Here is a 13,020-nt window from a genome sequence, read left to right as displayed (position 1 = left end):
GGCAGGATATATGTTTGCTGTGCAGGATTTTTAAATGTAAAACCATCTTGGATATTCAGAGTTTGTGTGGTGCTACCCAACTTCATTCCAGCTCCCAGTGTATCTTCAATAACTACATTTTTTTTTTTGGTGTAACATTTTTACATAAATGTGATGATCTTCTTAAATTATTATTTGTTTACAATAATGAATTATTAACATTAATCATCATTATTTTTAATTATGTTATTGTATTTATCATTGAAGAGGGTGGGACTCTTGGACACACGCATGAGGAATCAACCAATCACCGTGCAGAATCACACCCATACGTCATATCCAACGGACCGATAACATGTCCTCTGGTTGAAGAAAAAGCTAGCAAAGAAGCAAACTGTTTAATGTTACTCACGAAGTTTAAAGGCGGAGATGTCGCTACGCTTCAACCCGTAGACCGCTCACTGTTACAGCCACAGTTGCTGCTGAAGTTGACATTTTGCCGAAATTCTGATTCTTACGAAGGAATGAGCGATACTTATCAAGGAAGTAGCCCAGCTGGCTAGCGAAAAAGTAGCTAGCTAGGCTGCTAGCTGTCGTTAGCAAGGGAGTTCTTTGTTTTGTTTTTCAGGTGGAGGTCCGTGTAAACATGAAGAGAAACTAGTGTGGACACCTGCTTTAACGTTCATGTAGGAGTTTTATAATCATGTACATGGTGTCTTTGGTAGTAAGTAGCTGAATTGTAAACTAAATGGTTTCTGGGATATTAGAAAGACAAAAGTAACATTAGCAACCGAGAGCAACTTTAGCAACAAAGATCGGATTTTTAGCGTCGGGCAGGATAGGACTGGAGACACGAAGATATGGGCAACTGTCTCAAGTCTCCGACATCAGACGACATCTCTCTGCTTCATGAATCCCAGTCAGACAGGGCGAGTTTCGGTGACGGGACAGATCCAGACCTGGAGCCACCTCCGCCGTATCAGGTGAGGGGCTGCTAACACTGAACTTCCAGGGTATTGATTCAAGACACAAAGGTTTCTGACACACAAAGAGCAAGTGATCATGACAATGAGATTAGCTGGCAGGTAGTGATGGTGAAAATATGTATTTCTGTCGTGTCTTTGAGGATAATCGGTGACATGTCTGTGGCCTTTATGTAAGTCTGGCTCCAGTCCAGTACAGTCAGTAGTTTACCTGTGTAAACAAACGGATATTGGAGTCATTCCCACTGACTGGCCTGTCAAGACAGTCCAGTCCAGACCAGACAGCTGCTTTGTTTTTCAGTGTATCCCTGCACAGAGCCTCACCAGCCAGACCACTTTGTCTAGACACAATGAGCTGATACAGGAAGCTAACTGTTTTTGTTAAATGTTGGTGTTTCTTTGTCTTTTACCAGGAGCAGGCTCACATGCCCATGTACCATCCCACACCTAGTCAGGCCCGTCTGGCCACCCAGCTGACGGAGGAGGAACAGATCCGCATAGCTCAGCGCATCGGCCTCATCCAGCACCTCCCTAAGGGTGTTTATGATGGAGGGCAAGATGGCTCAGAGAAAAAGATCCGAGAGTGAGCGTTTTGCCTTTTTGCATGTGAAAAAATGTTGCAGGCCAACAGAGCCGAGCAATATTAACTGACTAAGCCCTCATATTTGTTAGAGCTGCACAATTAATCAAAATATATTTGAAGTTGCAATGTCTAATTCACAGAAGCTTTAATTTTCTGATAATGTACTGAAGCCATGGAAAGATTTCCTGGCCTGCAAATCTTGATCTCCAGATGTAAGAAAACATATTTAGCTTTAACATAGTACAGACCCCAACAAATGTCACCTAGTCATGATTTTGATATTTTTCAGTGAAAATAAAAATTGTGATGCGAAAATAATCATTCCCACTAATCATGAATCATATTGTAATTGTAATATTCGTCAAGATAACTGAAGTATTATTTTTTCCCGTATTGTGCAGCCCTAATTTTGGCAAACATGCAGGGAAAGCTTTAATGGTTTCATTTATTTAGCATGTCGAATAAAAACAACTAATAACCGCAGTACTGCAACTACCTATTATTTCAGCTATTAATACATCTATCAATTACTCTTTGATTAATCACTGTGTCTATATAGTCAGAGTCTATAATATCAATTTCATTTATATAAAGAAGAGAAAATCAGCAAATTCCATTAAACATTGAATAGATTATCAAAGTTGTTGCCACATTAATTTTATTAATAATAATTAATTTCAATATATTATATAATTAATTTATTCATAAACAAACAGTATTAAAGTTGTATAAAGCTATTATTATTATAACTAGACTATGATGCTGCTTTTGCTGAATCATTTTATTTATATTTTTTTGTATTTGTTTTATTTATTAGCTCTTACCTAGTTGTCTTTGTTCTATATTCCGTTTCTAGCCAAACAAAGTTTCGTTGTACCTCGGTTTAATGACAACAAAGATTAATCTTACTCTAAGTCTCAGAGGATTTACATTCTCATGTCACTAAATTAGCTGCTGTGTAAGCATTTTCTTTCATCCCCTTTTCAGGTGCGTGATCTGTATGCTGGACTTTGTATACGGGGACCCCATCCGGTTCCTGCCGTGTATGCACATCTACCACATGGACTGTATAGACGACTGGCTGATGAGATCCTTCACCTGCCCCTCCTGCATGGAGCCTGTGGATGCTGCCCTGCTCTCCACCTACGAGACCAACTGATCTTTCACCCCTCGCCCCCAGCTTAGGTCGAACACAACCCCTCCAGCCCCAACACTCACACAAACCCAACAACTGCCCTCTTATAGAGTGAGAGGAGCTAAAACATGTCTTCTCTGTTTTCTTGCACTTTGAAAAAATCTTAATCTACTCACCTAATGTTGGCCTTCCATGCCCCTTCTGGTCAAAAAAAGAAAAAAGCTGGTCTTAAACACCAGTTACACAGCTCAGTAAGGAACTGCTTCCAGACGACCCTGCGTGATTGTGTTTGTGTGTGTTTGTCATGCTGATGGTGAGCGCTTGGGATGTGCGTGTTTGGGCTGTTCGATGCATTTCCACTTGAGCCGGCCTCAGTGGTATTCCTCCCCAGTTCACCGTCATTCCCACTTTGTCACTAAAACGGATAATTAGGTTGACAGTTTATTGACCAAAATGTTACACGGTGTTGCCTGAAAATTCATTTTTCTGTGGCAACCGTAAGCAGAAACTTCCTCGACATATTGATCTCCCGGACATGCCCTCATATAAAACTGGCCATACACTTTGGAGTTATGGGAATACACAGCTAAAGTTTACACTGTTGGTGTTAGATAACAAAGAAGAAATTACTGTCCATGTAGTCAATACTACAGAAAAATTATGCACACGCTTAACAGAAACCACCCAAAGTTTATAAGTACACCGTCTACACCTAAAGGAGATCAAGGCTACATAATAACTGGCCACTCCAAATTTCCAGACTTTAAAGAAAATGCTTTGAGCTGAAGGGAAGATGACGTTGTGTAACATGAATGTTTGCCCAGACGGTGTGTAAAGTAGCTGGCAGCCAATGTAAAGGGCTCATTTGTGCACAGGTGGGTGGATCAGTCAGTCAAAAACTACAAATGCTTGCACACACTTTTCATCTGATCCAGAGATTTGCACTTTACTTATAGGACAGTATCTAAACAATATATTAATATATGTACCTTATAACCTTGCACTATCAATACTTCATTCCTTAATTTCCTGAGATGCAAAAGTTATATAGCTGATAAAAGAGATTTTCAAAGCTGTCAGTAGTCACGTCGAAGTAAGCCTGGATATGTATTTCATGAAATCTGTGATTCAGTAGTGTGATCCTCCGCTTCGTTCTGCTTGATTTTTTAAATTCCTGTGTGTTTTTGTGTGTAAGTGAAGGGACAGAGGCTTGCTTCAGTTTAAAGGAGACGTTCTACATTTCTGGGAAATAAGCTCATCTGTGACTTTCAATCAAAAGATTGATGTCACTCTAATTCTGTAAAGTAAGGAGCAGGAGCCAGCATGCCATTAGCCTAGCTTAGCATAAAGACTGTAAAGAGGGGGAAACTGCTAGCATGGCTAAGAATCTCAAAGGTATGCCTACAAGCACCTCTAAAGCACAATAATTGTTAGTTTTACGGGGACTTGAAAGTTTTTGGTTTTGTCACATCATTAAAAATAAATGTTGATTGCACAATGTAATGGTTTAAGAACAATGAATGAACGTTCTTCACTGTGCTATTCTTTCCCTCCACCTGGTATGAAATCTTCCAGGAAAATGAAGGCTGATTGGCACCATTTCTATCCATCCGATTATAAACTAAATGACTGAGTAAACTCTCATTCATCGTGTGTTGTTGGTAGTTGTTACTCTGAGGAATACGGAAAGCGATCCAATTGTCTAGCAGCAGCAACAATAACACCACTTGAAAAGACAAGGGAGGAAAAATCATCTGCTTGCACTCACAGGAGAGATTAAACAAATGATTTATAGTAAGTTTGTTAATGAGCTTGAGAGATGCAGGTGGGCCTTTTCTAGAATTTGGACAGAGCCATGCTAGCTGTTTGCCCCTGCTTCTAGTCTTTATGCTAAGCTTATTGCCTCTGGCGTCTAGCATCACACTAGACATACAGTGAGGAATTAGCACATTTCCCAAAATGTCGATCTGCTCCTTTAATAAAGAAAAGAGGCTACATTTAAGGAGAACTTGAACTTATTTTGAATCCACATTAGTACGTCACTCTCTTTAGTATACGTCACTTTTTTTGTTTTATTTCACCATTATTGATGTATTTCGTTGCTTAGTTACAGTTATTGATTTCCTTTGGATTTGTGGCATTGGATGGTGATAGAAAGGCTGTATTTTTTGTGTGACTTGTGTTTTATCTCCTTCCTTCACATTTTTGTTACGTTAGTGTAAAGATCCACTGAATATTTAGGACAGTAAGTATATAACTTTTACACTGGTCAAGCCGGACTGTGCAAACCTCTGTCCCAAATGAATTTCAGAGTGCAAGAGACTTCTTTTATGGTGTGATAGTAACAACTGAGATATCAACTTTTCCATTCAGCTTTTCCTTTGCTGTGTTTTTCAGCTTAAGTTTATTCTGAAAATTAATATTTCCTGTAATCTTGTTTTGTTTCTTTTCTTTTTGGAAGGCTAAAAAACCTTCATGTAAAAAAAATAAAATAAACAGGATAAAAAGCATATTTTTACTGTTGTTATTATTTAATCAAACGCATTTAAGAAATCAGCTGGCATCAGTCAGACCAAGTGGACTGGATTTGAGGCCTTATGATTACCAAAATGAGAGATTAAAGAATACACGATTGCAAAATATTCCCCTGAGCCTTTCATTACTTCAATCCTAAAATCTGGCAGTGGAGTGGAAAACGTGACTACATAATCAGGGTGATGTAGCAAGCAAGTCCATGCCATATTAGTAATGTTTGATGCTTTGTTTCCTCTGCTTGCATCAGCTGTGGGGGAAACATGTGAGTCAAATTGACTGTTTTATATGTGACGCACACACATCACAGTGGAATTGTAATTAAAAATTTGAAGGTTACAGAAGGTAAAACGCTGCGTGTACCTTTCCACACAAGGTCCAGTCAAACGATACATGTCTTGTCTATGTGCAATTCCGATCCCAAACACAGTTGGGACGCTGTGGTTCTTTAATTTTGTAGTTGCAGGCATCAAATCCAAAACTAGAATGGCACTCAAATTGTACTCACTCATAGAGACCAGACACCTAAAAACGCCTGATGTTGATGCTATGTTATTTGGCCTGCCCACCGGGCTTGATTTTTCCTGCAAAAGTGAAGGCCACATTACGGCACAAAGGAAGCGAGTCTGCCAACCAAACAGGAAGAGGCATTGTTTTCCCCGGTTGCACTCCGGAAACGCTCGGAGGGGGTAATTTGAAAAGCTGTCTATTTCCACTTTTAAGGAAAATTAGAAAAGAATTCCTGGATCTATCCCTTTAACCAGATCTGCATCAAAATTTAATGGGGTCTATTCTGGGCCGAGACTCATCCTCCACCCACGTTGCAGTGAAATCTTTGCAGTAGTTTTTGAGTAATCCTGCTGACAAACCAACAAATGGACACGGGTGAAAGCATAACCTCCTTGGTGGAGGTGATGAGTATATATTTACAAAGAAATAATGAAGTTTATCCGTTTGAACATTGAATATACTGTCTTTGTAATGTCTTCAGTTTAATATGGGTTGAAAAGGTTTGCATGCTGTTTTAATTTATCGTTACATAGCGTTCCAACTTTTTTAGAATCTGGGTTGTTCATGAATCTTGCATTGAATGACCGGGTATATGTTGGCTCATCATGACTTTACATACAGGGGTCACACATCCATCTTAAAGACATACCCTTTCTTTCTTTCTTTCTTTCTTTCTTTCTTTCTCTCTCTCCATTTGTTTTTCTTTCTTTCTTTCTTCAGATTAAGTTGTGACACAGTTAATCAGCTTTGCCGTTCTGCAAGACCTGCAGCTTTTGCCTTTTTAATCACATTCAGACAGTGTTGAGCAACACAATAGGGACCGACTTGGAAAGGTCACTCGTTCAAATGCAACTATAATAAGAATTTTGTGTGGCAACATTATAAATCTGTTCAAACATCTGAAGAATTTAGGCTGAGGGATTATTTGTAGTGTTAAACGATCTACAATATATCAAGAGACAGGCCTGTTTGTTATAAGAAAACACGGAGCATTACAACTGACCCTTATTTTAACATCTTGTGGCCTCACGCAAAGAGTGAATTCAGTGACATTTTCAAAAGTGTTTATATCCCTAATATGCAGTCTCACCGGGATTGAAGTCTCTGCTCAGTTTGCCACTCTGCTTCCTCGTACATAGCTCATGAACATATCACATAGCAGAAGAATACAAAACAGACACATGTTATGATTTTGTCAAATTTATTTTTTCAACCATTACATATCCGCAGCATGTGATCAAATCCATGTTTTTTCTCATTATACCAGCGCTGATAATTCAGGGTCAGGACATGGCAACTAGACTCAAAGAGGCGATTTGATTTGTGAGAACATTAAACCATTTTGTCTGATAAAGCTTTATTTTCCTTGAGATGATGATACATTAGTCATTATTTATCCTGTTTTAATACTGAGTGGCAGTTGAGAAAAGCACTATTATGGTTTGTACATCCCGTGAAAGGTGACGGGCATGCTGCACTCCACTTCCGCCCGGGCGATCTCAGACAGGTCCTTGGCGTTGAGGATGAGGAGGTATCCTGGTCTCTGGGAGCCGGGAGCCACCACGATGGTCAGCAGCACACCTGAGGGGACAGCATTACATTATCATAAAACCATTCTTATCATAGTAGGTGTCCGATTTGCTATATTATGTTTACATTGCTGTTGACATACCGTCATCCTCATCCACTCCATCAGGAGTCTGAACAAACAGGGGCTCTGAGGGGTAGGAGTCTGGTTCTTGCCATACCCAGGTCTCCTTGGTCTTCACATTCAACTTGCAGATCTACACAGGAATAAAGATCAAAATAAGTTAATGGAAAAGTATGTTTTTACACATTCTGTTATGTTTATAATTGAAGGTATTTATTTTTTATTTACCCTGTCTGGAATGAAATGGTTGAGACCCAGGCCGTAGGCGTACGTGTAGTTCTTCCCTGCGTATCTTTCATAGTTGATCTGAGGGAACTCAAAGGCTACAAAAACAACATGAAAATGATTACATAATGAAAATATTTCGGTAACAACAGGTCTACACATTCCATGATAAGTGGGTGGAAGTTACCATGTTACATTTGAAATTTCTTAAAATTATCCCAGTGCTAATCATTAATAATATTCTATTTTCCAATAAGAAGTGAATAAATAGATGGTCATTTCTTTAATAACATTTCCAGGAAACTTCCAACTAGTTTATATCTAACTTCCCCTTAGCAGGCCACTGTATATGTCACTAATTAGCGATTTATGGTGGCTAACTATAAAAAAAGGCATTTAGGAAAATTGTTCCAATGTCGGGTTGATCTACTGAAATTATAGAAATCGGTGAGAATGTAAAAGGTTAAAAACAAAAAAACTGTAATTGTCAATAAACTTTTGAGTCATTTATTGTGGTAGTTTGGAGGTAATATAAAAAATTAAAAATATGTTGCTTAGTAATTACCACCTACTTATAATGAAGTTTACGGACCTGTAAAAAAAATATTTCAAGAATGTACTAAACATTAATGTGTCCTCCATGACACACTGAGTGAACAAAGTTTGTTGGGTGTGTTTGCACCTTGGCGCGGCCCGGAGAACAGCACCTCTGGCTCCAGCCAGATCATCCCGTCAGCGTGCATCACCGCTGTGGCTGTGGTGTACGGCAGGCTGACGAGGTTCTTCCCCTGCTCCTCCTACGTCAAGTCAGAGATGAGGGTAAATAATGTGAGACTTTACATCTGTAGGTGGCAATTTGTGCGAGTGAAACAGTAGACTCACCTTGTGGACGTCCAGGGGAATAACATATCTGCGGACCTCCGGCTGTGGTGCCATCATGGCCGCTTTCTTCACCTCTTCCCAGTTGGCTCTCAGGTTGGCCAACCACAGGTAGTTGTAAACAAACTCAAAACTGCACAGATAATGAAAAACAATGTCTCAATCAATCAAACAGAAGAGAAACAGGATGGTTGGAATAAAAGTCCAGCATTTGGTTCTTTAGTTACCCTTTCCAACCACAGAGGTCAACAACAATGAAGCCTTGGTCCTCGTAGGTGTTGATGTGGTGAAACATGCCAATGGGAGCCCCTTTGAACTTGTGATCGATGTACTCTCCTGGGTATTTCCTGGCAATGTGAAACAATGTCTGCAAAACAAACATTGGAACAGATATCATGAGATTTCAGAGTGAAAAAAATTGTAAAATCACTTAAAATACAATTCTACTTCTAGGTCTTACTCCTTGAGCCTCGTTGGACTCAAAGCAGTCCATGTAGTTGGAGCCTCGGATGCTCCAAGCGCTCAAGAACTTCAGCAGGTTGATTTTCACCGGGGTCTCCACAAAGACAAAGTAGTTGTCTGACATGCCGAAGCTGGAAATACGAAAGGAGAGAACGTCAAAACTTTCTGCGACAACATTTGATTACACCAAGCGGCTCGCTGACAAAAATCCTGTGGGCTGGAGTCTACACACACCTGTGCACATAGGAGGGCTTGAACCTCTCAGCACTGGGGAACTGCACCACCACCTTGGACTTCTCAATGGGATCAGATTTATCTAGGGAAAAAAAGGCAGAGGTTGTCATATTTACTGACCTTGAGAAAAAACACATTTTATAAAGTGTTAGCTGTGATCCAAACCTTTCTGTGTGGGTGGAGTCCTGACAATGTTGTAGGCCAGCGTCGCTCCTTTCCCCATGCAGTTTCCAATGTTATACACCGTACCATCTCTCTCGATATGAGGATGGGCTGTCACTCCATTAATGTTGACATAGTTGCACATGTCAACCTAGAGTAAAAACAAGGATTTTTTTTAACTGGGCTTTAATATGAAGAGATGCACAGTATGAAGTTGAAGAACAATATCAGTTTTACACTCCTCACATTTTATGACATATTTGTGCTGATGTACCTTCTTCAGTGTCTCCAAGGTGTCAGTGTTCACTTTAGTGATGAAGTTGGTTTCTGTCACAGCATAATAATCCTCACCAATTGGGTACACGTTCACCAGGCAGTTGTCCGTGACCTCAACACCCTTAAAGTAAGAGAAGAACCTGCAAGCAAAATGAGGATTTCACATAAAGATGTTGTTAAGTACGGAAGCCCTAAAGAGCCATGCATTCATACATTTTATTTCCTCTGTTTTCCCGTGATAACGAGTTAATTTCATTTGTTTTCTCGAGATCTCGAGTTATTATATTGAAATAACAACTGCCGTTTTCCCGAGATAACAATATAATTAATTCAAGATCTTGAGAAAACAAAACGATAGTGTAGTATACAAAATCATTGCAGGAAACATCATTCAGTGTAGCAATGTCAGAGGAGCAAGAGCACATCGATCACCGCGTCACATATCTTTTCAATCAAGGCCTGACACAGGCTGAAATAGCATTATGCCTTGCTATTACAGATAATATACACATTAGTGTGCGTAATCTAAAAAGACGGTTAGCGAGGCTTCAGCTATATCGTCGGCGCAATCTAAGTGAGCCTGATGACGTTGTTAACTACATAGCTAGCATTATCTCGAGATCTCGAATCAATTATATCGTTATCTCGGGAAAACAAAGATTCGTTATCTCGAGATCTCGAGAAAATTATCCCGTTATCTCAGGAAAACGGCAGTTGTTATTTCGAGATAGTAAAGCGAGATCTCGAGAAAACAAATGAAATTAACTCGTTATCACGGGAAAACGGAGGAAATAAAATGTATGAATGCATGGCCCTTTAGGGCTTCCGTAGTTAGGTACAAATCTGAGATACTTTGCGTCTTTTCTCTTCATGCCGCTTTTTTACTCCACTTGATTCCAGAAGGAAATATTCTACTTTTTACTTCACCACAATTTTTTGACAACTGTAAGCACCAGTTAATTTAATTGAAGATTTTCATGCACAAAAGATATGAAAAGCAAGTATGAAGGCAGTATCAGGCACAAAGCGGTAGAAAATTAGAACCGCAACCAACTACAACAGTTAAACCTGTTTTTATATTAATGCATGAGTAATAAGATTCTTATCATATGATCTATAATAGTAACGACAGTCACAGGGGACATTTGAATATTTCCTCCACCACTGGGTAATGATAATGTCATGAGTTAATGAGTCTGGTGATGTGGCACATTCATTAGGAAAAAACACAATATACATTTATTGGATCAGTTTTCCAACTTTAAAGTACATTTTTGTGTCTTTTTCTTTACAATTAAAACCATCCGGATGAAAGTGAGGACAAGCTGGAGACAATTCTGTGTGTTTACATAAAAACCCACCTGGAGAAAATGTTTTTGCAGGGATCAGGGTACGCAAACGTCCCGAACTCTGTGATCACCACACGCTTCTCTGTGATGGCTCTCACGTAGGCATCTGTTCTGACAAACCTGCATGAGGGAAAGAATGGAGAAGAATCTCATGACAAAACATCATACACACATTTAAAAAACAAAAAAATATTTAATAGAAATTTATCGTTCAATATCTTTAGAACCTTCATATCCTTACAGGCTACCTATTGAATATAGGTGTTAAAATGGCAAATAACTAAATTTAGCTTTACCATTACCACTATCAACATTACCATGAGAAGATCAACTTGCAGAGAACTTGCATTGTGTCACATTGGATATCAGGTAACAGTTGTATGAGCAGCTTGATCAGAAAGGTCTGCACGGCATTTACCATGTAACAATAACATTAAAAAATGGAGATTTTTGAGTCTTGAGTCTCTGCAGGTTGATTCTGTTACGTGGCTTTAATGTAAACGATGCAAACAGACACTTGTTTTGTCTTTAAGGTCTTACTTTCGGAAGTAGGTGACCTGGCCATTCTTGAAGTCAAATTTGTGCATGAGGGCCTGGCCATCGAAGAGATGGTAGAAAGGTTCATCTCCAACCTCAAAAAGTCCAGGACCCAAACGGAGAAGACTTCCCTTCAGAAAAGAAGGAATCCTACCTGTAAAACACCAAACCAGAGATTGTTTTGTAAAGAAGGCATTCAGGGCCTAGTTTGAATGCTGGTGCTGTATTCTCTGCAATCAGTGCGGTATATGACTGTCACAGACTTATTTGCCTGCAGTCTATTTCTGTCTGAAATATGCAAACAAACCTGTGACTGTTGCTGGAAGAGGCTCAGCCAGTTCCTCACATGTCTCAAAAATCTTCTTGTATCCACCAGCTGGGTGTTCAAATCTGTTATCGAAAAGTGACGACATTAACCAACATTGCAAAGTACATTAAACTTAATTAAATTTCCAGCGAGTTAAATGTACGTGTCTTTTAGATGAAGTCACTAAAAGCTGAATTTCTGACTGGTCATGCAGTTCAGCTTGAACCTTTAAATCCGTCTGGAGCTCAGTCAGCTGCAGACACATTGACCATTTAAATCACTGTATTTAGTTTTCAAATATGCTGTGCCCACTTGTACCTCGCTGTAATCAACATGAGATAAAAAATTTCATTTTGAATAGTTTTGATTGATCAAAAACTCACCGGCTGACCATGTTTCCTTCTCGTTGTGGCAGCAAACAAAGCAAACTCTTGAGAAAACCTTCTGGTCACTTCTGAAGTGGAAGTCTCTGATCTCCCAGTGGATTTGGGGATATTTATTCGTTTAGTCCACCGCTGCAATGTGCCCTGTAAACCTTTCTCCTGACCAATCATGTCACACCATGAACAAGAATCCCATTGTGCCAATATCCTCTGCTGGATGACTCAGTGGGACCCCCACTGAAACCGGATTTATTGCAGAGAATATTTATTGCGCAGAATTGGCAAATGTGTTGCAATAGTGCATGTGATTTTTTCCCCTCAACTGTTCCGATTTTGTGTTTGAGGAGTTAAGCTGAGTCATACTGTGTAAGTGCAGTATATTTCAGAGTATGGATGTAGGGCAACAAAACAAAAGAAAGGGAATGTGTACTTCAAAATTTACTGTACTTTAATTTAGAACATGTGCAATCTACATTACTAGCCAGTACAAACTGACACACTTTCAGGTTTTAAGAGGTCTGAATATATAATAAGAATTGTGATAAGGACTTAACTTAAAAAAAAAACCCAAACCTCTTATAATATTAGTGCAATAACACCACTTTATTTTAGATTAAAGAATACAGAAATAGAAAAGATCCATTATAAAACAACAATAACAATGAACTTCCACTGCTATTATTAGGCAATCTTGAACAATGTGATGGTCACACACTGTTCTAATTGGACGAAATGTGGCCAGTGGTTCTTTGGTCAGAGCACAAAATGCCTTAACTTGCTTGTCTCGGTGCAACTATAATCTAGGTGTGGGGATTATGCTCGACGTAGCCTGA

General features: G+C 39.3%; 2 protein-coding genes across 3 annotated transcripts; one reads left to right on the top strand and one right to left on the bottom strand.

Annotated features, from left to right (window-relative positions):
* Positions 1-328: 328 nt before the first annotated feature.
* Positions 329-5,190, top strand: LOC311266676 (RING finger protein 11-like). The gene is made up of 3 exons (XM_084369171.1): positions 329-962; positions 1,376-1,545; positions 2,533-5,190. The coding sequence occupies exons 1-3, from the start codon at positions 840-842 to the stop codon at positions 2,702-2,704; spliced, it is 465 nt and encodes a 154-aa protein (XP_084225297.1). The 5' UTR covers positions 329-839; the 3' UTR covers positions 2,705-5,190.
* A 1,723-nt stretch (positions 5,191-6,913) lies between these two features.
* Positions 6,914-12,276, bottom strand: rpe65a (retinoid isomerohydrolase RPE65 a; the record flags this gene model as incomplete). Of its 2 annotated transcripts, XM_084368693.1 has the most annotated exons (14): positions 6,914-7,303; positions 7,395-7,506; positions 7,602-7,696; positions 8,281-8,395; positions 8,481-8,610; positions 8,705-8,844; positions 8,938-9,070; positions 9,174-9,255; positions 9,339-9,486; positions 9,610-9,751; positions 10,973-11,080; positions 11,501-11,651; positions 11,805-11,887; positions 12,188-12,276. In XM_084368693.1, 14 exons carry the CDS (start codon positions 12,196-12,198, stop codon positions 7,158-7,160), a joined length of 1,596 nt encoding a protein of 531 aa, XP_084224819.1. In that variant the 3' UTR covers positions 6,914-7,157. The 2 variants fall into 2 exon arrangements, with proteins under 2 accessions (XP_084224819.1, XP_084224818.1); XM_084368692.1 differs by lacking the exon at positions 12,188-12,276 and having other exon boundaries at positions 11,805-11,910.
* Between the last annotated feature and the right edge of the window lie 744 nt (positions 12,277-13,020).

Source organism: Pagrus pagrus (genome assembly GCF_965226575.1).
Source record: "Pagrus pagrus genome assembly, chromosome: 12".
In the NCBI taxonomy this organism is placed as follows: Eukaryota; Metazoa; Chordata; class Actinopteri; order Spariformes; family Sparidae; genus Pagrus; species Pagrus pagrus.
The sequence above is the reverse complement of the archived record's forward strand: the minus strand, read 5'-3'. Positions and strand labels throughout refer to the sequence as shown.

What these genes read in the sequence shown, in the direction of transcription:
- LOC311266676 (XM_084369171.1), top strand. Translation starts at nt 840, where the DNA reads ATGGGCAACTGTCTCAAGTCTCCGACATCAGACGACATCTCTCTGCTT. An exon ending in AGCCACCTCCGCCGTATCAG is followed by an intron (nt 963 to 1,375) that starts GTGAGGGGCTGC and finishes GTCTTTTACCAG; the next exon opens with GAGCAGGCTCACATGCCCAT. An exon ending in TCAGAGAAAAAGATCCGAGA is followed by an intron (nt 1,546 to 2,532) that starts GTGAGCGTTTTG and finishes TCCCCTTTTCAG; the next exon opens with GTGCGTGATCTGTATGCTGG.